Below are 22416 nucleotides of genomic sequence, written 5' to 3'. Positions count from 1 at the left end.
ATAAGGCCCTGTTTAGATTTCAAAAAATTTCACCCCAAAGTGTCACATCGAATCTTGCGGCACATGCATGGAGTACTCAATGTAGACGAAAAACAAAAGGGCCTGTCTACTGTGCACCCGTGTGTTTTGGGAACATCCAGCACATGGGTGTTTTTTAGCTCCAAAATACACGAATTGTAATAGAGGAAAAACCATGTGTTTTTTAAAAAGCTAGCACATGAATTCTGGATTCAACGTCTAATTCTGTTCTGGTTGTTTCTATGCGCAACAATGTTAACGGGTCCGTGAATCAAACCCATCAAACCTTACCAGGCCCGCCGAAGCCTAATGAGCGGACAAACCGATAACCGCTAATTGAAGTTTTGCTCATTTCGGCAACTGTTGGCCTAGTAAACACATGTACAAGCTTATTGACAAAATAACGACTCTGCCACAAATTAAAATTAGCTCAGAGCACCCAATTACTATTTCATATGCTGCTAGATTTTGCACAATCTTATATGCAAATTAAGTGTAATGCATTATATTGATGAAATTAACATAACAAAAATATTTCCTCACCCATAGTGAGATGTTCTCGGTGAAAAAAATGTACAATGAATATCATCTTCAAATATTACAAAACAGAAATATAAAAATTGCACGTTTCAAATAGTGCAAATAATACATATTGTTATTGCAATTATACTTTATATGTATATAAATACATAATCCACCTTAATAAATCACTAAATAACTTGGATGACATCTACACCACTAATCCAACCTGCTTATCAAATCAGGCCATGACACTCCTCATATGATATCACAAAAAAACATTCACAAATAACTACAGTTCACTCAACTATAGAGCAGCTAGTCAGTCTAACTGCCTGAGAATATATCTACAAGAGAACTAATGTTAGCTATCCTTAAACAGAAACAAGAACCTTGTAATCCAACGAGTGAGCACTCTACATTCTTCACAAATGCCCCCACAAGACAAAGACAAGTGGAACGAGGAAGACTAACCTGCAACAGAACCAACACTTCCATTGGGTTATTGTCTTCACAAAGAGTCTTCAAAATGAAACCATAATTGTGAGGGTATACAACTAATGAGTACATGACTCAATCAACCTACCAAATTGTAGCACATGTCAGAAAGAAAGAAAAACAAACTAAACTATTACATTTCATCAGTGCAGGACTCAATCATCATGTACTAGCAAATTTCTAAAATGTGTCGGGATAAATGTCTAAAAATCTAGCAGATCTATGACAAGCACTGAAGATAAATGTCTAAAATCTCTAACGGCCTCCTACCAAGAATTAGTTAAATTATTATTAAGGGATGTAGCCTGAAATCTCTGAAACATGGTAGTAAACTGTATGTAAAGCGCAGGTTAGCTTTGCATGAGGCTACAGAGCTTAAAAGACACATCAACAACACGCGTGTGATATACCAATTCCGAAGGAGTGGAATTAGAAGCTCATAGCCAATAAGCAACTAGGCAGCCACCTCATTAACAATAGTTTGCATCATAGGCCTTTAAATTTTGGATTCAATAACCAGAAAACACAAGAAACAAGTCCCAGCTCTTGTTCTACATCCAACATCCTTCATCTAACACAAACACAGATTACAAGAGACAATTACAATAGACAAATTTTTCTATGGAAGGACAATAGATAAAATTTTCTCCCTAGACTAGCACAAGTGCAAGCAAATATGTGGAGGAGCAGCACAATAATAAATACAATAGACAATTTTTTTCTATGGAAGGATAATAGACAATATTTTCTCTCTAGACCAGCACAATTACAAGCAAAGATGGGGAGCAACAACACAAAAACAGCCAACGTAGGTCTCAATTCTCAGCAAAAGAAAGCGTCAGCGAAGCTCCTATCTCTGAAACCACCAACGCAGGGAGGTCCTAACCCCCACGACAAGCAGACAAGATAAGACCTAGCCAACGTTGAATTCTGCAGCACCTGATAAGGTTTCAACCTAAGACTAAGAACACAAACGGGGTCACACTAATCACATTTGCTAACAAGGCTACAACTATCCTGAGAGCATCTGACTCCACTATCTGTGCTAACATGAGAGCACCTGAATCCACTATGCTGAAGGCTAGTAGGACAAGATCATAAGAGACGACTGTACAATGCTATCTGACATGCGAACTGACTAAAGGTATGCACCTGAAACTAAAGGCTTTGACTCACTAGACTAACAATACAGGTTAACACCATAATACAGATGTCTAACAATAAACAAGGCACAATGAATATGACCATGAAAAATTACAGAACGTATATATGAAAATTACACATTTAAAATAGTGCAATTATACTGTATAATATGTATATATATATAAATATAGAATGCAGCTCATTAATGTTCCTTGAATCATAATACAGATTTACAAACAACACCAACAAGAACGGACAAGCATACCAGTTGAGAATATACACAAAAGTAAGACCCTTAATATAAAATTAGATAGCAGAAAGCTCAGTAGTGCAACTTACAAAATGTTCTCCTGCAGTCCTATCTCTTGAAACATTCACAGCACTTTCAAATGATTTCTCCAGAACTCCTATGACGCAACATAGAATAGTGTAAGATAATCTTGTATGTGCTAGACTCAGTGTACAGGTCTCAAAAGAAAAATAATTGTTCATTAGTCAACTAAAAACATCACAATATGACCAGAAAGTTAGTTTTGCTCTGCCTAGGTTATGACAACCCTATAATGTCTCTTTAAGTCATTTAATTTCTAATGCCATATTTATTTATGGAAAAGGAATGATCATATACCTATAGGTAGATATGTAGAGAAGGAGACCAGTTCATCATATACCTAAAAAAAATTGCATATACTCTAAACTACAATTGCGATTCTCCATATTTGCAATTTACATTATTCTTGTTTGCAATTCTTTAGATGACCTATATACATAGTTTACTGCAAATAATCTACAGTAACACAGAGCAACAACATACTGACATAAAACAAATTGCTTCTCTCTGATATATGTACAGGACAAACCTTACTTAGACCTGCAGCTTATTAAACTAGAGCAGTAGTAACATCACAGAAGGCTAAATACGCATTTCAACTAGCACCTAAACTACAAGCAGCAACAAACAAGACCGAACTCTTAGCTCTGACAGGCAAGGAAATAATCTTGCCCTACTACTAATAAGACTGTAATATATTAAGTTCAAAAACAATAAGACTGTAATATAAGAGGGTGAACTGAACCCACACAACAAAAGATATACAAAATCAGTTATAGCTCTAAATAAAAAATATATGAAATCATTATAAACATATTTAGACTGAAATTTTTAACAAACGAGTGGAAGCAGCAACACAAACATAGGAACAAGCTGAAGTTGATTGGGCTGGGAATCAACGTCATGACAAGAAAGAATCAAATTCTTTGGTGGCTTCCCTAGGAGGGACCGAGTCCCATGCCATGTAGCAATGCTCAAAAAAGAAGTATACAATCCTAAAACTACAGAGTACAGGTACAATTCTAATTTGGATATCATTTGTTCTCTACATTCAGTTAGCACAAACTGGTGAAATACACGGACTAAAAACAACAAAACAAATTGATAGGTCTTCATTCAGTTAGCGCAACTGAGTAGGTTCAGGCTAGAAACCCACAACAAATTCAACCAATCGCAAATACAAGGAAGAAATGTGCATATGAATTTTGTGTCCGCTGGATCAAGAATCAACGGCGCTACTGAACCCCATTTAGGAGTTCAGGACACAATTTCTTATCAGCTAGAGAATGACACAATTTATTCCATTAGAACAATTATTTGAAAAGTCCGAAAATACAATGGCACATTCGGTCCAAGTTTGCAGCAACAACTAAGTAACTAATTCTCAAATTCACATGGAACAGACAACACAATTGAAAAAAACAGATCAGCATGAACCTAAAATAAAACATGGAGAGGGAGTAGATTAGAACTGCCATCCTGAACCAAATACAAATTGTCAGAAAATAGGTACTAAAAAAATTGAGCATTTCATTTGCTTTAACTTTGCATAATATGTTGAATTCCCTCTGAATCTCAACTTGACAAGGTTAGCAAAAATTCTCTAAAGTACAGAAGTTATAGGTGTTGTAAAATGTCTAGAAGCAGCTGATGCAGTAGGCACAGATGGCTGCCCTGACGACCGTGCTCCAGCAGGAACAACTGAAAGGCTCAATTACTAACCATTCAAACATTGATATGAAACTAACCTAATGCTACAAATCCATCAATGGGCGAAGCATCCATGAAACTCAAACTAAAAAAGAGACTAATAGAACCGTTAACCTACATATAAAACACCGAATAATGACTGCATCCAACATGCAGTCAAATCACAATTTCACACTAGCTACATCAATAGATTTCTAGAATTAGATATTCAGAGAACAAGCGACTACTATCACAAAGTAGACTTAATGTTACAAGGAAACTACGATCAGTAGAGACACATATGAACTTAATGTAGGTTAAAATACAAGCTAGACCAAATTAGAAAAATGCAAGCTCGTGCTCAATGCAAATTAGAGCAAGTTTCACATTATAATACAAACTAGGACTGGAGATGTTTATTTGACTGCATAATAACTCCTATCTGCTACTAGTAACAGAAGGCAATTTCCTTTCAAAAAAAACATGCAGAGGCTCAAGACTTGGCCTGCAAAAAGGACGCTCACCATTCAGAACAAGAGAAAGGCTCCGATCCATCCTGAATTCCTAATAGCATACAACAATTCTAAATGTGCATTGCAGTACCGATAAATAAAACTAAACATGAATATTTAGTTTAGCAATATATTTAGTTCAGTGATACAGGAACATATGAACATTCTGATGACAATGAAGGCTCTCCACTAGCTTTCAACAAGAATAAACAATACTACTTTTCCTTAGGACAGTACACACACATGCTCAGTAATACATGAACAAGTCAAGTTAGATTCACCCAATATGCATTTAGAACAGCAGAAGTAAGAAACAAACAAACTACACCACAGTGCATGCAGGTCCTTGCTCCTAGAAAAATTGCAGCCAAATATGCCAAAAAAAACACCTTCACCAAACCAACAACTCAGCATTTCCCCATGCCTCCCAGGTCCCAAATTTATCGAAAGACCACCCCACCTGACAAAACCAGCATTCAGCTTAGATGGAATGTTGTTTGGTTCAGCATGCAGGTATCAGTGAACCCCATCCACCTCCAACAGCCGCCACTGTGGCAACCAAATCCACACCCAGAACCCTTGCCGCAACCAAGGCAAATACAACACAAAATGCGAATCCCTCCATGAACTAGGACAAATCCCCCAAATCATGAACGCCGACGACCATCTACCGCGCCACCCATCCCCGAGCAGCCTCCCCTGTCCCCAATCCGGGCGACGCACACGAGCCAGCAATCGTCATGCTGACGAGAACCGCGGACAACCTCCATCCCTCCGCCCCACCCAAAAGCCTGCTCGCGAATCCATCGAAATTCCCACCCAAATCCCCTACCTTATCCCACCTAGATCCCATAAAAATTCCCCACCCAAGTCTCTAGATCCATGAAGAAACGGGATCGAGTACATAAGTGCAAAGAAGCAACAAGGGGGGAAAACAGCGACCAGAGCACGACCGGGAACCTGTAAAATACCTTCGCCATGATTCCGCGACGGGGAAGCGCGAGTTCGCCGGAGCAATCGCCGCAACGACGACGAAATCACCTTGGGAGCGCGCAGGGGAGAGCGTCGAGACTGGGGAAGAAGAGGAAGAGCAAATGAAACGCTCAGAAATGGGGAATGGACAGGCGTTCCCAATTTTAGACAGTACCGATAAAGGGGCCCTCCAAATCAGATAAAGAAATGGCACGGTGGCAACGAGACACACGATGTCCATCCAACGAACAGAAAATTTGTGTGCCAGCAAACAAATAAACAAACATGTCTTATAGCATTCCTAAAAACAAAACTAATTGCACAGTTGGGTGAGAAATCACGAGACGAAACTTTTGAACCTAATTAGTCCATAATTAGACACTAATTGCCAAATACAAACGAAAGTGCTACAATAGCCAAAACAAAAAAAAATTTTGCCAACTAAACGTGCCCTAAGTTACGAGAAAGAAAATTTCTGAAAATACGTTCACAGGGCGTGCTAGCTATTGGGACTGCCCCAGGCCGCCAACTAAGGCGCTACTGTACTTTGATCTGTCACGTAGTTTTGCTGAGGAGTTATGGTGCTGTCAGCAGCACGCGGTCTTGAACAGTTGGCGCAACGGCAGTGGAACGGTGCGCAGACGAGGCGGCCTATTCACTTGGTGGTAAACGATAAAATTTTTTTTCTTGGAATAGTATTTTTCTCTCGCACTAGGTTAGACAGCAGTAATAATCCAAGATGCTATATGATAGTTTCAGCCGCAGTGAAACAGGCTGAGAAGCGCGTGTACCCTATCCGTACCCGCCGATGGCCAGACCAATGGCAGCATGATCAGCCGCTAGTACGTCGCTACGTGCAATTCCGTTGCCCGGCGGCGGCGGCGGCGGCGGGGTGAGTCGCGTACCAGGTGCGGAAGCCGGAACGGCGCACCCGCCCCGCCCGCGAGACTCTTCCACCACAAGTCACCAACCCATTGGGCTTTGTTGGCCTTCCTAGCCGCGGCCGCGCGCAGCTTCCCTTCCCCACCGCCACCAGCTGGTCACACAGCACCTTTCCACAAACGCCCTTTGGCTTTCCTTCCTCGCCGCGGCGCTTACTATTCGCGTCCCCGACCTTTCCTCCCTTCCACACGCGGCGGCCCCTGCAGTGGAAAACCAAAGACTACGGGAGCGATGCGACTACTACTTTTCAGGGCCCCTCCGCCGGGCCCGGGTATCGCTGTCGCGACCGCTACAAATTCGCGCCACCGCCCGTCGCTTCTTCTTCCACATCCGTCTTCCGCTGTAACCTGCCTTGAACCCGCGGCGAAAGAAACATACAGCTCGCTCGTTGTCTGTCTGTCCCTTGTCTTCCCCGGCGCCGAGGAGGGCTCCTGAGAGGCAGGCGGTCGAGATCGTAGCTGGGCGGACACTCACTCACTCACTCGCTGAGATGGCGGGCGGCGGCGTCGGGGACGCGTACGGCGAGGACCGCGCCACCGAGGAGCAGTTCATCACGCCATGGGCCTTCTCCGTCGCAAGGTCCGTCGGATCAGATCCATCTCCATCTCCATCTCCATGCTCACGCCTTGCGTCATTTTCCCTTCCATTCGCATTCGCAAGCGAGATCTCGTTTACCAAACATTCCTCTTTACGGCACCCGACGTTACGCGACTCGCCTAAAGCTGCCTTTTCTTTTCCCATCTTCGTTCGTCCAAACATCTTCGATTACGCCCATGAGCATGATCTGACGATCTGTTTCTTGTTCCTCCTACTCTTCCCCCCTCCTCCTCGTCCAGCGGCTACACCCTGCTGCGCGACCCGCGGCACAACAAGGGGCTGGCCTTCTCGGAGGCGGAGCGCGACGCGCACTACCTCCGGGGCCTGCTGCCCCCCGCGCTGGCGTCGCAGGAGCTGCAGGAGAAGAAGCTCATGCACAACCTGCGCCAGTACGACCAGCCGCTGCACCGCTACATCGCCATGATGGACCTGCAGGAGCGCAACGAGAGGCTCTTCTACAAGCTCCTCATCGACAACGTCGAGGAGCTGCTCCCCGTCGTCTACACGCCCACCGTCGGCGAGGCGTGCCAGAAGTACGGCAGCATCTACCGACGACCGCAGGGGCTCTACATCAGCCTCAAGGACAAGTAAGCAAGTCCCCTCTGATCGCGTATTCTTCTTTTTCCTCCATTGTTGATTGTTCTGTACTTATTAATGCGCGTGCGTTGCCTTTTCATCAGGGGCAAGATCCTGGAGGTGCTCAAGAACTGGCCCGAGAGGAGCATCCAGGTCATCGTCGTCACCGACGGCGAGCGCATCCTCGGCCTAGGGGATCTCGGCTGCCAGGGGATGGGAATTCCTGTTGGCAAGCTCTCTCTCTACACTGCCCTCGGAGGTGTTCGCCCGTCAGCTGTAAGCGCTGCTCTTTCTTCAGTATTACTCCTAATAACTTGATGTGTTCATTTTCCCTTTTCCCTGATGATGGCAAATGATTTCGCTGCTGCAGTGCCTGCCCATCACGATCGATGTCGGCACCAACAACGAGACCTTGCTTAACGACGAGTTCTACATCGGCCTCCGCCAGAAACGTGCCACCGGCGAGGTCAGCCACTGATCTGCAGTCATTCTCCATAGTTTTACTTTTATTGCTCCTACGTGCATGGCTGTTCTGTTCACCACCTGCAGTTGGTGATTTCATTGTAATCGATGTCTTGTCTGGAACTCTGGATTGAGACGTGATATTTCTGTCGTGATGGTTCACAGGAGTACCATGAACTTCTTGAAGAATTCATGACCGCCGTCAAGCAAAACTACGGCGAGAAGGTCCTCACCCAGGTCTGTCTCAGTCGTCGGTCACAGTGGACCAGTCACACACAGACAACTACCAAACCAGCTATTGTTGGTTTTCGCCTTTTTGCCGGGCCTTTCCCTGTGTGCCTGCCGACTCCTGATTCCTGGATCTGAAATGCGATGTTCTTTTTGACCTCTGACGTGCAGTTCGAAGATTTCGCCAACCACAACGCTTTTGACCTGCTGGAGAAGTACAGGGAGAGCCATCTCGTCTTCAACGACGACATCCAGGTAGGCTATAGCTTATGCAGCTGTGTGTGTTGACAGCAACACCATGGTCCATGGATGCCAAGTTCAGAAACAGGGGTGCTGCCTGTTTTGTACTCGTCCTTTTCTTTCTACCGTGCCGATGAATGAACGAACTCGCTGCGGGGTTGGTGATTGTTGCAGGGAACAGCCTCCGTGGTCCTTGCAGGCCTCTTGGCGGCGCTCAAGGTGGTCGGTGGAACGCTTGCAGACCACACTTACCTGTTCCTCGGTGCCGGCGAGGTCAGTCGATTTGATCTACTAGTATACTGCATCAGTAGTGTTACATTTTCTTTCTCAAAGTTCTGGATCACGCACGGGCTGCTTTTCTTGATTAAAATTGACACGCTTTTGTTGTCTGCTTTGCAGGCCGGGACTGGCATTGCCGAGCTCATTGCTCTCGAGATGTCAAAACAGACTGGGTCTCCGATCGAGGAGTGCCGCCCGAAGATCTGGCTGATGGACTCCAAGGGCCTGATCGTGGCGTCGCGGATAGACTCGCTGCAGGCGTTCAAGAAGCCGTGGGCGCACGAGCACGAGCCCGTGGCGACGCTGCTGGAGGCGGTGCAGTCGCTGAAGCCGACGGTGCTGATCGGCACCTCGGGCAAGGGCGGCACCTTCACCCAGGACGTGGTGGAAGCCATGGGTGCCCTGAACGAGAAGCCCGTGATCTTCGCGCTGTCGAACCCGACGTCGCACTCGGAATGCACGGCGGAGCAGGCCTACACGTGGACGCAGGGCCGCGCGGTGTTCGCGAGCGGCAGCCCGTTCCCGACGGTGGAGCTGGACGGGAAGACGCTGGTGCCGGGCCAGTCCAACAACGCCTACATCTTCCCCGGGTTCGGCCTCGGCGTCGTCATCTCGGGCGCCATCCGCGTCCGCGACGACATGCTGCTGGCCGCCTCCGAGGCGCTGGCGGAGCAGGTCACCGAGGAGCACTTCGCCAAGGGCCTCATCTTCCCGCCTTTCACCAACATCCGCGCCATCTCCGCGCGCATCGCCGCCAAGGTAGCCGCCAAGGCCTATGAGCTCGGCCTCGCCAGCCGCTTGCCACGCCCCGACGACCTCGTCAAGTACACTGAGAGCTGCATGTACACCCCCACCTACCGCAGCTACCGGTAAGGATCAGGACGCTGGGGGCTGGGGCCGGCGCAAAGGAAAGGAATCGGGTGAATTACTATTACAGACAGACTACAGAGTGATGAGTGAATAAAAAGTTTGAGCTGATGATTGTTGCAGCTAGAGGAGTGAGTTTACATATATACGTTGATTTCTACTGTATTTCTGAGTACCGTATACGGCATACCACACTACACTACTACATACAGAATTACAGATACAGGGTCGTCAGTCATTTCAGTACCGTGTTAGTGTTAAGGGAGTAGCTCCTGATGGAGGTGCAGTTGATTCTTCTGACAAATTTGTTTGGTTGAAAACGAGCGCAATACTAGTGAAAATGATATACTTACTATATACATTTGATCTGATTTTCCAGTTTGGTACGGTCTTCTCTCTTTACTTCCACGTTCCACCTGAATCAGATTAAGACCCTGGATCTCAAATACACCCCCACCTTCCTTGTTGCATCTAGAGGATTGAGTTTCGTTAATACTTGGGGTGTCCATCAGGGCGTGTCCGTCTCCCCACCTTCTATTAAAAAAAGAAATCCCCAATCCCCACTTGCTTCTTTTCGCGTCGCAGCTTCACCATGCCTCCTCTCCGCCTCGCTGCTGCGTCTGCCGCCGCGTCGCACGCCATCCCCCCTCGCACACGCTTCACTTGGTTGTGCCCCATCCCACGCCGCGCCGTGCCTCGTCCCCCTTGCACCTGTGCATCGTGCCCCATGCCCCGCAGCTGAGTGTCATGCCTCGTCCCCCGCCGCCTCGAGGTGATGCCAATGCTGTCATTCCCCACAAGAAGGTCGTGGCCGCTGTGATACTCGTCCTCAGTTCGCGACATCAGAGATACAGAGTGGCCAGATCATGCCAGGTACAGGTGGCCGCTGTCATGTTGTGCCACCATCTTTGGCTGCCGGTTGGCCGGTACGCTCTGCTCGGCGTTGTCCAAAAGGATAAGGGTGAAAAACACATGTTGCAAGTGTATGTTTTATTGGTATGTTGCAAGTGTTTCATATGTATGTTGCAAAACTAGATCGGGATGTTGCATATGTTGCAATAGTTGTACACGCATGTTGCAAAAGTATGTTCTAAATGTTTCATCTATTTTTTCAGACATATGTTTACAAGTGTGTTTATTTGGATGTTACATGTGTTTTATCTAGATGCTGCATATATTTTGCAACGACTTTTTCAAACGCTTTTAGGTGTTTTTATGAGTATGTCAGACGTATGTTGCAAATATTTTCATTTGGATATTTCAAAAGTAGATCAGGTGTTGCATCTCCCTTCCCGCCTTCTGCTGCCTCGCCTCGGCGTCTCCTCTTTTTCTCGATGCTAGTGATGTTCAGGTGGTGTGGGCCCACGTGGAGGCGGGTGGCGTGGGTGGGACTAGTCGTTTGAGTGGCGCGTAACCCGAGCGAGCGGGGCGTGTGGCATGAACTAGGCGTGGGGCGTGGGGAGCTGTATCCGGACGCGGGCCTAGGGCCGGACGCCGGGCGCTAGCATGTTCCATTGAGTTTACATACGTTGACTTCTACTATACTTTTTGTGTACACCGGATATTTTTTTAGGAAATTGTGTACACCGTATATGGTAGTTTTTTTAGGGGAACCGTATATGGTAGCTGAAGTCTCCCTGACATTCTCTGGACTGATTCGCCGATCCTCCGGCCCAGATATATAGGGCCTCTCTGCCTGCGTTCTTCCGTCGAGGCCAGCGACGGTTCCTCTGTTCCTTGGGCTTTCTATTTTTTTGAGAGGCCTTGAGCTTTGTTTCTGTCCCTTGCCGAGCCACCAACGGCCCCCAGCTCGGATGCCGCTGATGGCCTTTTTCGTTTTTTTTATTTTTTATTTTTTATTTTTTATTTTCATATTTTCGTTATGTATTGTCTCTATTCTAAAATGTATTTCATTTTATTTTTTAGATATATAAATTTTACTATACATTTAGACATAGTGTATAAGTTACACATCTAGAAAACCTCAGCGATTTACAATTTAGAACGAATAGAGTAATTCGGTACACTAAGTTTTCCATTTACCTACCGGTAAGCTATCATCTGATTTGGCGGTAATTAAATATTGCCAAATAAATTAAAGGTATTGCCACTACAGTTGGTTCACACGGCGTTAAAGCACATGGCTTACATCCCTACACGCATGGGCAGGGGCAGATCCGGACTATTTTGGATTTTCGGTGATGTCACTTGCAGCAACAAAATTTTAAAAACCTAAGAGTGGTACCATCAATGTTATTGGTGTAAGAGAAAACAAGAGTAATTACCATGCTTCTGAACACTAGTGACATTAGTGTTTCCACCCCTCGCGAGAGGAGGGGGGATGGGTTGGCAAGTAGGATGGATTCGGATTGCATTTGCATGGAAACGAATCCGGACAGCACTGTTTACCGTATTTTAATTTGAATCCTAATACGATACAAATATTATCAGATACAAATAAAAAAGGAATATATCAAATTCGGGTTCGGATTTCTAATATCCACTTGATTTTGAAGATAACATATAGATTTGTTTAAAAATCAATATTAGTGTAGATAGATAACATATATATTAACAAATATTTCAATAATCAAATATATATAAAAAATTAATAATAAAAAAACTTGACCTGCAGGGGTAAGACAGCCCCGGACATTGTGCTTAAGAAGAAGACCTTCTCACGTAGGTCGAGAAACCCCCCGGACCTCTGCCCTACCCATACACAGCGACAACACAGCTCCCGTGAGACTGGGCTAGCCTTAGACCTGTGCTTTGGCGTGGAAACATAAATAAATATTACACATAATTGTTCATATAAAGCCTTTTCTTTTCGTTAAAACTAATACTTCTGGCTTGAGTCACAAGAAGTAATTAGCCTCGTACCTACTCTTCCGCCCTTAGCTCAATAGATGGATTAGAGCAACTTTGAGAGACTCTCTGTACCATTCCTAGTTGTTAGGAGTAGAGATTAGTTTGAAACACCCTTCGACAACTTCTTGAAGTGGTTATCCAAATATAACTATCATCTATTCTGGATTTCCCACCAGCCAAAGATAGATAGCCAAAATGGCTCATGTGCACAACATATAGAAAAGTTGTTGAAGAGTGGAAATATATTATGCAGATGGCTCTCAAAATTATGATTTAGAAAGTGAGTTTTAAATACTCTTGGAGATGCTCTTAGTCATCCAGCGCCACGTCTTGACGAGATCCAACTCTGCATACCTATAAATTTATCAGATGATCGTATTGTACCCAACCAGACACAACACAACTAATGACAGTACGTGAGCTCAACCAAGGTCTCCCCTCTTCGTTCCTTCCATGGCAAACAATCGTAGCATCATCACCGGCAATGTTGTGGTGCCCGTCAGTGCATGCATCCAATGCATGTGCGACGCCTACCTTCGTGTCACCGTGGCGGTCCTTGTGGTCTCGTGGGCAACAACTTTGCCATCACAGCGTGGCGTGATGAACCAAAACTGGTGGACCTAGGATTTAATGGAAGAGGGGACTAAAGTCATCTTCAACCTCGAGAGCCTTTATGTTGTCCTCGATCGAAGTCTCGGGCAGTGGGTCTTCGTACTCTCAATAGTGAAACATGGGACGAGAGCGGAGGCAGAAGACTCAATTTACGAGAACAGTGGCCTCCTCCCCTATTGTTTGCTCAAAGGCGCTTCTTATAGTGCTTTTTTACAACATGGGGACCATAATACCCGCACCTACCCTAGATGATCCAATTCACTCCATAATATTGATGGGGTTGGCCCGAGGACTCATCTTGGCCCGACCTTCACCGAGGTGTCTCCTTCGTAGCCTACGCCTCGGGCCTTCGCATCTCGTGCCAACGTGCTTCGCCATAGACTTTGTCCGCCGCCTCACGTATGCCTGAGATGTTCATTGTGACATTCCCCGCAAAATGAAAGGCTCCAAACTTTGCGGCCCTTGGCTGTTGGGTGATGACGCATAGAGGGAACCCTAGCAAAAAGGTGTTGCGTCCAACACCTTCCTTTCTCTCTTTCATGGATGCGGTTGGGGGGGGGGGGCTTGAGTCTCACCCGCCCCACCGCTATATTCGTCCCTATGAGCTAAAGGATATTGTCATTGTCGCCACCGCCTCCTTGCTCCTCACCGCTCTCCTCATGTGTACCTCCAAACGCACCGCGGCATGTGGTGATGTCCGTATGGGTCCTCTCCACTTCACCGAGCTACATGCCTAACCTCGTAACGTGCATGATTGTATTCGTCATCCTTGTTGGTTTCTATTTGCTTGTTCTTTGCAAACACCAACAGTATCAAGCACTAAACGCGACATCGATACCAACCCTATCGTCGAATTGGTGTAGCAACGATGTGCTAACTATGAACTTAGCCTTTGTTGGTTAGGCTTGCGATTTGGAATTGGTCAACCTAGGTTTAAATTCTCAATTTGTCATAAATACTTATATATTTTTTGGATTTATTCTAGAACCTAACGTCGCTATGCTTTTAATGGTAGAATGTGTGTTCGTCACAAGACCTGCGACCCCTATGACAACTTTATTAATTTCGAGATCTTTAAGCTTTGTCTTGCAGAGGTACTTATAAGGATACATTGGTAAGGTTGAAGATGGTACGTGTTTGTGACCATCTAGGTATGTACTATGATGGAAAAAACACCCTATGTCATAGTTTTTTTTTTGTTTAGCACTTCCATCTAGCTTCAAATGTCTTCAAAATTTTCTTTGTCGTTATGTATTTTTTTCAGTCATCTCTTGATCACTTGCAATTTACAAAAACATATTTGAGATTTTGGTGTGTAAGCTGCTTTCAAACTTGTGCTGACCATTTCTTCAATATTTTTTTATGTTGAACTGTTAGTAAATTTGTCATCTTTCATTATTAGCTTAAACTTTTTTTAAGAAAAGATGCCCCGAACATCTTAACACAAATATTAAGGAAAACAAAAGTCAGTACATGAAAGATAATTTATGAAAAAAGTAAATTATGAATTAAACAAGTAGGTGCATACTACTTCCCACTAAAAATTTCTGGTGAAAATCTCGGCCTGTCGAATGCGTTAGGTGGATGTGGATGTCAGTTCGTGACATCGGATAGCTGCAGTCGATCTTGGGCCACGTTTGGATTGGTCGGCGAGGCCAAATTTGGGCAGTTGTGACCCAGCGCAAGCGATTTGTCTGGATCAACATATAGATTTGGCATCCCTTAAAAAAATTGGCAGACCCGGTAGGTAGGTGTGTTTTCCAGAGCTCCAGAAAAGCACCGGATCCTAAAAAAAAACTGATCTACTCCCAATTTCGCAGCCGAATGCTCCCGATCCAGCTGTCCATGCTGCCACTGCCCCCGAGGGGGAGAACCGGCTGTGCTTTCTTCGCACCTGCGTCTTGTCATTCCAGCCGCGACGGTCAGACATTGCCACGCATGCGAGGATATAGAGGTGAAGATGGGGTTCAAGGGAGAGGAGGTTGAGTGGGAGAGTCATATTACATACATTACAACTAGAGGCGGCTCGCCATCCAGTCGCCTGTACATTTGGATCTATAGAGACGTCTAGAGTTACCAGCTGCCTCGGTATTGAGTCTATAGATTATTGAGTTGCACTTACCAATTAGTTCAATCCAAAAGTTTAAAATTTATATTTAAACAATATATACTACTTACTCTAAGTCTCAAGGAGAGACATGAATTAGGGAATTGCAATGATCATAAGAAAGAACGAACGGTCGCCCTCTCATCATTGCATTCAACATTCTTCATTAACTAGAAGCATAACCCGTGCGTTGTTACGAGAATTACGAATGGTTTGAAAGGAAATTAGAGTACATATAATTATTTATACGAAGGGATAAACTACTATAAATTAATGTTATGAATGGTGTGGCACGTTAAATGCATGTTATGGATGATATGGACAACTAAATGTGCATGTTAGCAGACGATATGTCTCGCTAACGTGGATATTATTATAATTTCATATGTGTCAGGTACCATAAAACGGGGTACCCCGAGCGTACACCAAAAGAGGCACTAAAATCCCATCAACGGCAAAGTTAGAGGGAAAGCCATGGGCTCATAACTAGCCCCGTCCGAGCCCACCCGGTTCTCTGCATCGCCTCAGGCCTCTCACGGGAGGTCTCGGCAAGGAGACGCAATCTCCGCCTCGCGCGAGACCTCTTGCGGAAGGCCTCGGCAAGGAGACCAATCTCCGTCTCGCGCGAGGCCTTATCCTCCGTCTCGCGCGAGGCCTTATTCTCTGTCTCGCGCGAGGCCTTATTCTCCGTCTCGCGCGAGGCCAGCTTATCCATAGCCCGTCGCCCCCACCTCGGCCGGTCTTCCCGACAGCACGTCATGTCCCATTAATACGTCAACCACTCCCGCAATCTCAGCCGGACGACGGCTCGACACCGCGGAATGGCCGACGTGACATGAGGTCGCATCAGCGCCATACCGGCTGAGACAGGGCGCGGCGGGGATTACCGGCCACTGTACTTTGATGCTGTGCCCACGATCAGCGCCCGCACTACACTGTGCCCCGCGATCCCCACCTCAAAAACAACACGACGTGGGCAGCCTGGCCCGGGTCATCACCGCCTCCGAACCAGCACACCAGATCAACCGCTCTCCCTGGGCTTCGGCACTCTGCACCAAGGTCTCGGCTATCTCGGGGTTCGTGTCTGTCGAGACCCCCCCACTACGGTGCGGCCTCGGCGCCGACCGAGCCTCGGCCTCACGCACAGTCAGTCCACAGCGACTCGCACGCTGACCGCCGCACTCGCTCCGAGGCAGTCCTGGAGCTCCCATGACGCACAGGATCGGATGTGACCTGCACGCCGCCCCAGTATTCCAAGAACGGACCACTCCGACGACCACGCCGCCACAGGAACAGGCTACAGGGCTCGGACACGCCGCCTCTGTTCGCACGACGCCGTATAGTTAGCACATGTACTGTCCTTTTCCTCCCTTCAACTATAAAAGGAAAGGACCTTAGCCCTTTAGGGGAGAGGAGGAACGAAGAACAACGCCCTGTAACACACACACTTCCCAGCCGCCTGAGAGCAACGCCTCAAGCAGCCCACACCACATCTTGCCAAGACCTGGGACTAACTCCCTCTCTCACCTAGCTTGTAACCCCCCTACTACAAGCATTTCGGTGCAAGGAATACAAGATCGATCTCCCTGACTGGACGTAGGGCTCGAATTGCCCGAACTAGTATAAACATCGTATCTCTTTGCGCCACCATCGGGAATCGGGAACATGCAGGATAAATTCACTAGTTGGTTGAGGACCTCCCGGTCCGAAACACCGACAGTTGACGCACCAGGTAGGGGCCTCTGCGTGTCGATTTCGTCATCCCAATAAGTTCCGGATGGCAGACCCCGTACGACCGTTGCGTCTCGGCACAGTGGTCTAGTTTGGGAGCCTAGAGTTCATGTCTCTAGGGCATGAGTACGACATGGTACTTCTCACACCCCGAGCCCCGCCTACCGACGACGACGTCACGCGTCGGCAGCCCAGGCGCAGGCGGCGCCCGGGCGGCCGTTCTCGCTGCGCTCGCCAGGCACGACGCGAGCAAGATCATCCCGACGCCACGCAAACTCAGGGCAACTCGCCGCTCTCCGCCGGCACCCCATGACCAGCTGTTGGCGCAGGGTCCCTAGTTGGGGATCTGTCTAGCCCGAGCATGGACAAGGGAAAAACACTGGTAGCACCCGACGACGCCCCAACATCAAGCTCCGCTCCACCAATCCTTGAGGAGCTAACTTCGGCAGAACAGAGCCAGGTGGCGGCACTATCTCCATACCCCTTCGGGTTGAGAAATGCCGCCGCATCCTATGCTTACACCTATGCATCCGCTCACGAGGATCTCTTGGAATGCCTCCAACGCTTCGCTCTCAACTTCGACACCACCGCGTCGACCCACACCCACGCCGACTCCTCGGAGGAGGACGAGGCATGGGCTGGAGCGGATTTTTCCGACCTCCACGACCGCGAAACCATGCGCTGCTTCCTGGCCGCTAGTGACTATTGCTTTGGCTACTCTGATTCCAACGGTGAAAGTACTAACAATCCCACTTGTGAGTGCTTCCACGTCGGACTTGGGATGCCAAGCATGGGTGACGAGGATGAGGGGGCAGACAACCACACTCCGCTTCATCAGGGAACGGGCGATGCTATGCCTTCTTGTATTGTCCCACCGATAGCACGGAACGAGAACCTTGCCCTCGGACAATTCCGACGCCCGGACCTGGAACAACTCCGCGAGCTTCAGGCCAAGGTCGAGCAAGATCGACTTCTTCTGCAACAGCTCCGAAGCACTCTCGAGCAGGAGCAGCAAGGCCGCGGTGACGGCGGAGGACCCCGGAGATGGGCTCACGACGTGCACCATCGCATCAACGACGACGAAGGGGATGATCGTCCCCCAATCTTCAATCGCGCTAGCCAGAATGTCGCGGCTGCGGCAATGCTAGTGCGCGTGATGCCCGAACCCTCCACCACGGAGGGACAACGGGTTCGCGGCGAGCTCCGGGATCTCCTTGAGACCACCGCGGTGCAGCAGGCCGAGAGTTCCGCCTCTAGGCGGCGCGGTGCTGTCTTGGACCTCCCCTCAACACCGCATCGGCAGGATAGGGAGGCCTTGGTTCGTCCCGAGCCTACTCAGGCGCCGACCATCAACAAGGTCCCCCCGGTCCATGACCGCCTCGACAATCGACGCGAGGCGCAGGGTGACCACGAGGTAGTCGGCCGATGATGACGCCACGACAGCGAGGGGCCCGCCCGAGGCTACCATCCACATCGGGGCGGCCGCTACGACAGCGGAGAGGACCACAGTCCTTCTCCTAAACTACCTGGCCCTCGAGTCTTCAGTAGGGCCATCTGCAATGCTCAGTTTCTAGCCCGGTTTTGCCAGCTAGCCAACCTCACCAAGTATAGCGATGAGACCAACCCCGAGCTCTGGCTCGCCGATTACCGCCTAGCTTGTCAGCTAGGCGGCGCCGACGATGACCGGCTCATCATCCGCAACCTTCCATTGCTCTTATCAGACTCAGCGTGAGCCTGGCTCGAGCACCTTCCTCCCTCTCAGATCCACGATTGGCGTGACTTAGTTCGGATCTTCGTCGGGAATTTCCAGGGCACATACGTGCGCCCTAGAAACTCCTGGGACCTTAAGAGTTGTCGCCAGAAACCAGACGAGTCTCTCCGAGACTTCATTCGGTGCTTCTCGAAACAATGCACCGAGTTGCCCAGCGTCGGCGACTCAGAGATTGTCCAGGCTTTTCTCTCTAGCACCACCTGCCGAGACTTGGTCCGAGAATTAGGCCGGAACGTGCCGCGTTCGGCCGCCGCGCTCCTCGACATCGCCACCAACTTTGCCTCAGACGAGGAGGCTATAGGGGCCATCTTCCCCATGGACGACGCCAAGGGGAAGCGGAGGGATGAGGCCCCTGAGGCCTTGGTTCCCCGCCTCCCCAAAAGGAAGAAAAAGGATCGGTAGGGGAAGCGGGCTGTCCTCGAGACCGACATGGTCGCGGCCGCAGAATGTAGGAATCTCCGAGGCCCCAGGGGCCCCAGACCCTTCGACGACATGCTTAAGAAACCCTGCCCTTACCACCAAGGCCCGGTCAAGCACGCCCTCGAGGATTGCTCCATGCTGCGGCGTTACTACGCTAGGCTTGGGCTCCCCGACGACGACGCCAAGCAGAAGGGCACTGGCAACCGAGACGATGACAAGGACGACGGGTTCCTCGAGGTACATAACGCCTTCATGATCTTCGGCGGACCCTCTGCGTGCCTTACGGTGCGGCAGCGAAAGAGGGAACGCCGAGAGGTCTTCTCGGTCAAGGTGGCCACTCCTCGGTACCTGGACTAGTCTCGAGAGGCGATCACCTTTGATCGAGACGACCACCCCGACCATGTTCCGAATCCCGGGTAGTACCCACTTATTGTCGACCCGATCATCGGCAACACCCGACTCTCCAAGGTGTTGATGGACGGAGGCAGCGGCCTCAATATCTTATACGCCAACACCCTAGAGCTCTTGGAGATCGATCGATCGAGGCTCCAAGGCGACGCCGCACCCTTCCACGGCATCGTGCCAGGAAAACGCACGCAACCCCTCGGGTGCATCGACCTTCCCGTCTGCTTTGGCACCCCCTCCAACTACCGCAAGGAAGTCATCACCTTCGAGGTGGTCGGGTTCGGGGGAACCTACCACGCCATCCTGGGGCGGCCGTGCTACGCCAAGTTCATGGCAGTCCCCAACTATACCTACCTCAAGCTCAAGATTTTGGGCCCCGGCGGTATCATCACGATTGAGTCCACATACGAACATGCATACGACTGCGACATCGAGTGCATCAAGGATGCCGAGGCTCTTGCGAAGGCCGAGACCCTCATTGCCCACCTCAACCAACTCAGTGGCGAGGCGCCTGACTCCAAGCGTCGCGCAGGGGCGTTTGAGCCCGCGGAGGCCATCAAGCTCATCCCGGTCGACCCCGCCTGCCCTGACGACCGGGCGCTGAGGATCAGCGCCACCCTCGACATCAAATAGGAAGCCGTGCTCGTCGACTTCCTCCGTGCGAATGCCGACATATTCGCGTGGAGTCCCTCGGACATGCCAAGCATACCGAGGGAGGTCACCGAGCACGCCTTGGACATCCGAGCCGGCTCCAGACCGATGAAGCAACGCCTGCGCCGCTTCGACGAGGAAAAGCGTAGGGCCATCGGTGAGGAGGTGCAGAAACTCTTGGTGGCCGGGTTCATCAAGGAAGTGTCCCACCCAGAGTGGTTGGCTAACCCCGTGTTAGTTAGGAAGAAAAATGGGAAATGGAGGATGTGTGTAGACTACACCGGTTTGAACAAAGCCTGTCCAAAAGTCCCCTTCCCATTACCCCGAATCGATCAGATCGTTGACTCCACTTCTGGGTGCGAGACCCTGTCCTTCCTTGATGCGTATTCTGGTTACCATCAAATCAAGATGAAAGAGTCCGACCAGCTCGCGACTTCTTTCATCACCCCATTCGGCATGTACTGCTACGTGACTATGCCTTTCGGCCTCAGAAACACGGGGGCCATGTACCAGCGGTGCATGACCCAGGTCTTTGGCGACCACATTGGGCGGACCGTCGAGGCCTATGTGGACGACATCGTGGTCAAGACCAGAAAGGCCGAGGATCTCGTCAACGACTTGAGGATAGCCTTTAAATGCCTTAGAGAGAAGGGCATCAAGCTCAATCCTGAGAAGTGTGTGTTCGGGGTCCCCCGAGGCATGCTCTTGGGATTCATAGTCTCGGAACACGGCATTGAAGCCAACCCAGAGAAGGTCTCGGCCATAACCAGCATGGGACCAATCAGAGACCTCAAGGGAGTACAGAGGGTCATGGGATGCCTTGCGGCTCTGAGCCGCTTCATCTCGCGCCTCGGTGAAAAAGGATTGCCTCTGTACCGACTCTTGAGAAAATCCGAGCGTTTTTCTTGGACCCCCGAGGCCGAAGAAGCCCTCGATAGACTCAAAGCGCTGCTCACAAATCCTCCCATCCTGGTGCCCCCGGCCAGGGACGAGGCCCTCTTACTCTACATCACCGCAACAACCCAAGTGGTCAGCGCTGCCGTAGTAGTAGAAAGGCCGGAAGAGGGGCATGCTCTACCCACCCAACGACCTATTTACTTCATCAGCAAAGTGCTATCCGAGACCAAAACACGTTACCCCCACATCCAGAAGCTAGTCTACGCCGTAGTCTTGGCCCGGCGCAAGCTGCGTCACTACTTCGAGTCCCACCCGGTGACCGTGGTCTCGTCTTTCCCCTTGGGAGAGATAGTCCATAACCGGGAGGCCTCAGACAGGATAGTCAAGTGGGCCGTCGAGCTTATGGGGGAAACCTTGACTTTTGCACCTCGGAAAGCGATTAAGTCTTAGGTCTTGGCTGATTTTGTGGCTGAGTGGACCGACACCCAATTACCACCTGCCCAAGTCTAGATAGAATGCTAGACCATGTACTTCGATGGGTCTCTGATGAAGACCGGGGCAGGCGCGGGACTCCTCTTCATCTCACCCCTCAGAGTACACATGCGCTACATGGTGCAGCTCCACTTCGCTGCCTCCAACAATGTGGCTGAGTACGAGGCCCTCGTCAACGGCTTGCAAGTCGCCATCGAACTTGGGGTATGGCGTCTCAACGTCCGGGGCGACTCGCAGCTCGTCATCGATCAAGTCATGAAGGAGTCAAATTGCCTCAACCCCAAAATGGAGGCTTACTGCAAGTTGGTACGTCGCCTAGAAGACAAGTTCGACGGTCTCGAACTAAACCACATCGCGCGGAAGTACAATGAGGCCGCCGATGAACTGGCAAAGATGGCCTCGGCATGGGATCTGGTCCCCCCGAATGTATTTGCCAGGGACCTTCACAAACCTTCCATTGACTACACCTTGGTAACGGAGGAGGGCCCACCTGTGGAAACCACGGCAAGGCTCGATGCCCCCTGTACCGCTGAGACCCCCTCAACCGAGCCCGAGGTCATGGAAGTCAACACTGAGCCTCCACAGA

At 49.1% G+C, this 22416-nt stretch overlaps 1 protein-coding gene and 1 long non-coding RNA gene across 2 annotated transcripts; one reads left to right on the top strand and one right to left on the bottom strand.

Moving 5' to 3' along the window:
• Positions 1-773: 773 nt before the first annotated feature.
• LOC136511742 (uncharacterized) lies at positions 774-5811 on the bottom strand. Its single transcript, XR_010772816.1, has 3 exons — positions 5682-5811; positions 2518-2585; positions 774-1011 (listed from the first exon to the last, which is right to left on the bottom strand). It is a non-coding gene; the product is annotated as an uncharacterized lncRNA (long non-coding RNA).
• Positions 5812-6787: 976 nt separating this feature from the next.
• LOC136511740 (NADP-dependent malic enzyme, chloroplastic-like) lies at positions 6788-10116 on the top strand. The gene is made up of 8 exons (XM_066505780.1): positions 6788-7203; positions 7461-7808; positions 7902-8073; positions 8168-8263; positions 8425-8496; positions 8659-8742; positions 8902-9000; positions 9127-10116. Exons 1-8 carry the CDS (start codon positions 7115-7117, stop codon positions 9877-9879), a joined length of 1713 nt encoding a protein of 570 aa, XP_066361877.1. The 5' UTR covers positions 6788-7114; the 3' UTR covers positions 9880-10116.
• Positions 10117-22416: the final 12300 nt, after the last annotated feature.

The sequence above is a fragment of the Miscanthus floridulus genome, chromosome 16 (assembly GCF_019320115.1).
Source record: "Miscanthus floridulus cultivar M001 chromosome 16, ASM1932011v1, whole genome shotgun sequence".
NCBI lineage: Eukaryota > Viridiplantae > Streptophyta > Magnoliopsida > Poales > Poaceae > Miscanthus > Miscanthus floridulus.
Note: the sequence above shows the minus strand (reverse complement) of the source record. Positions and strands in the feature narration are given on the sequence as shown.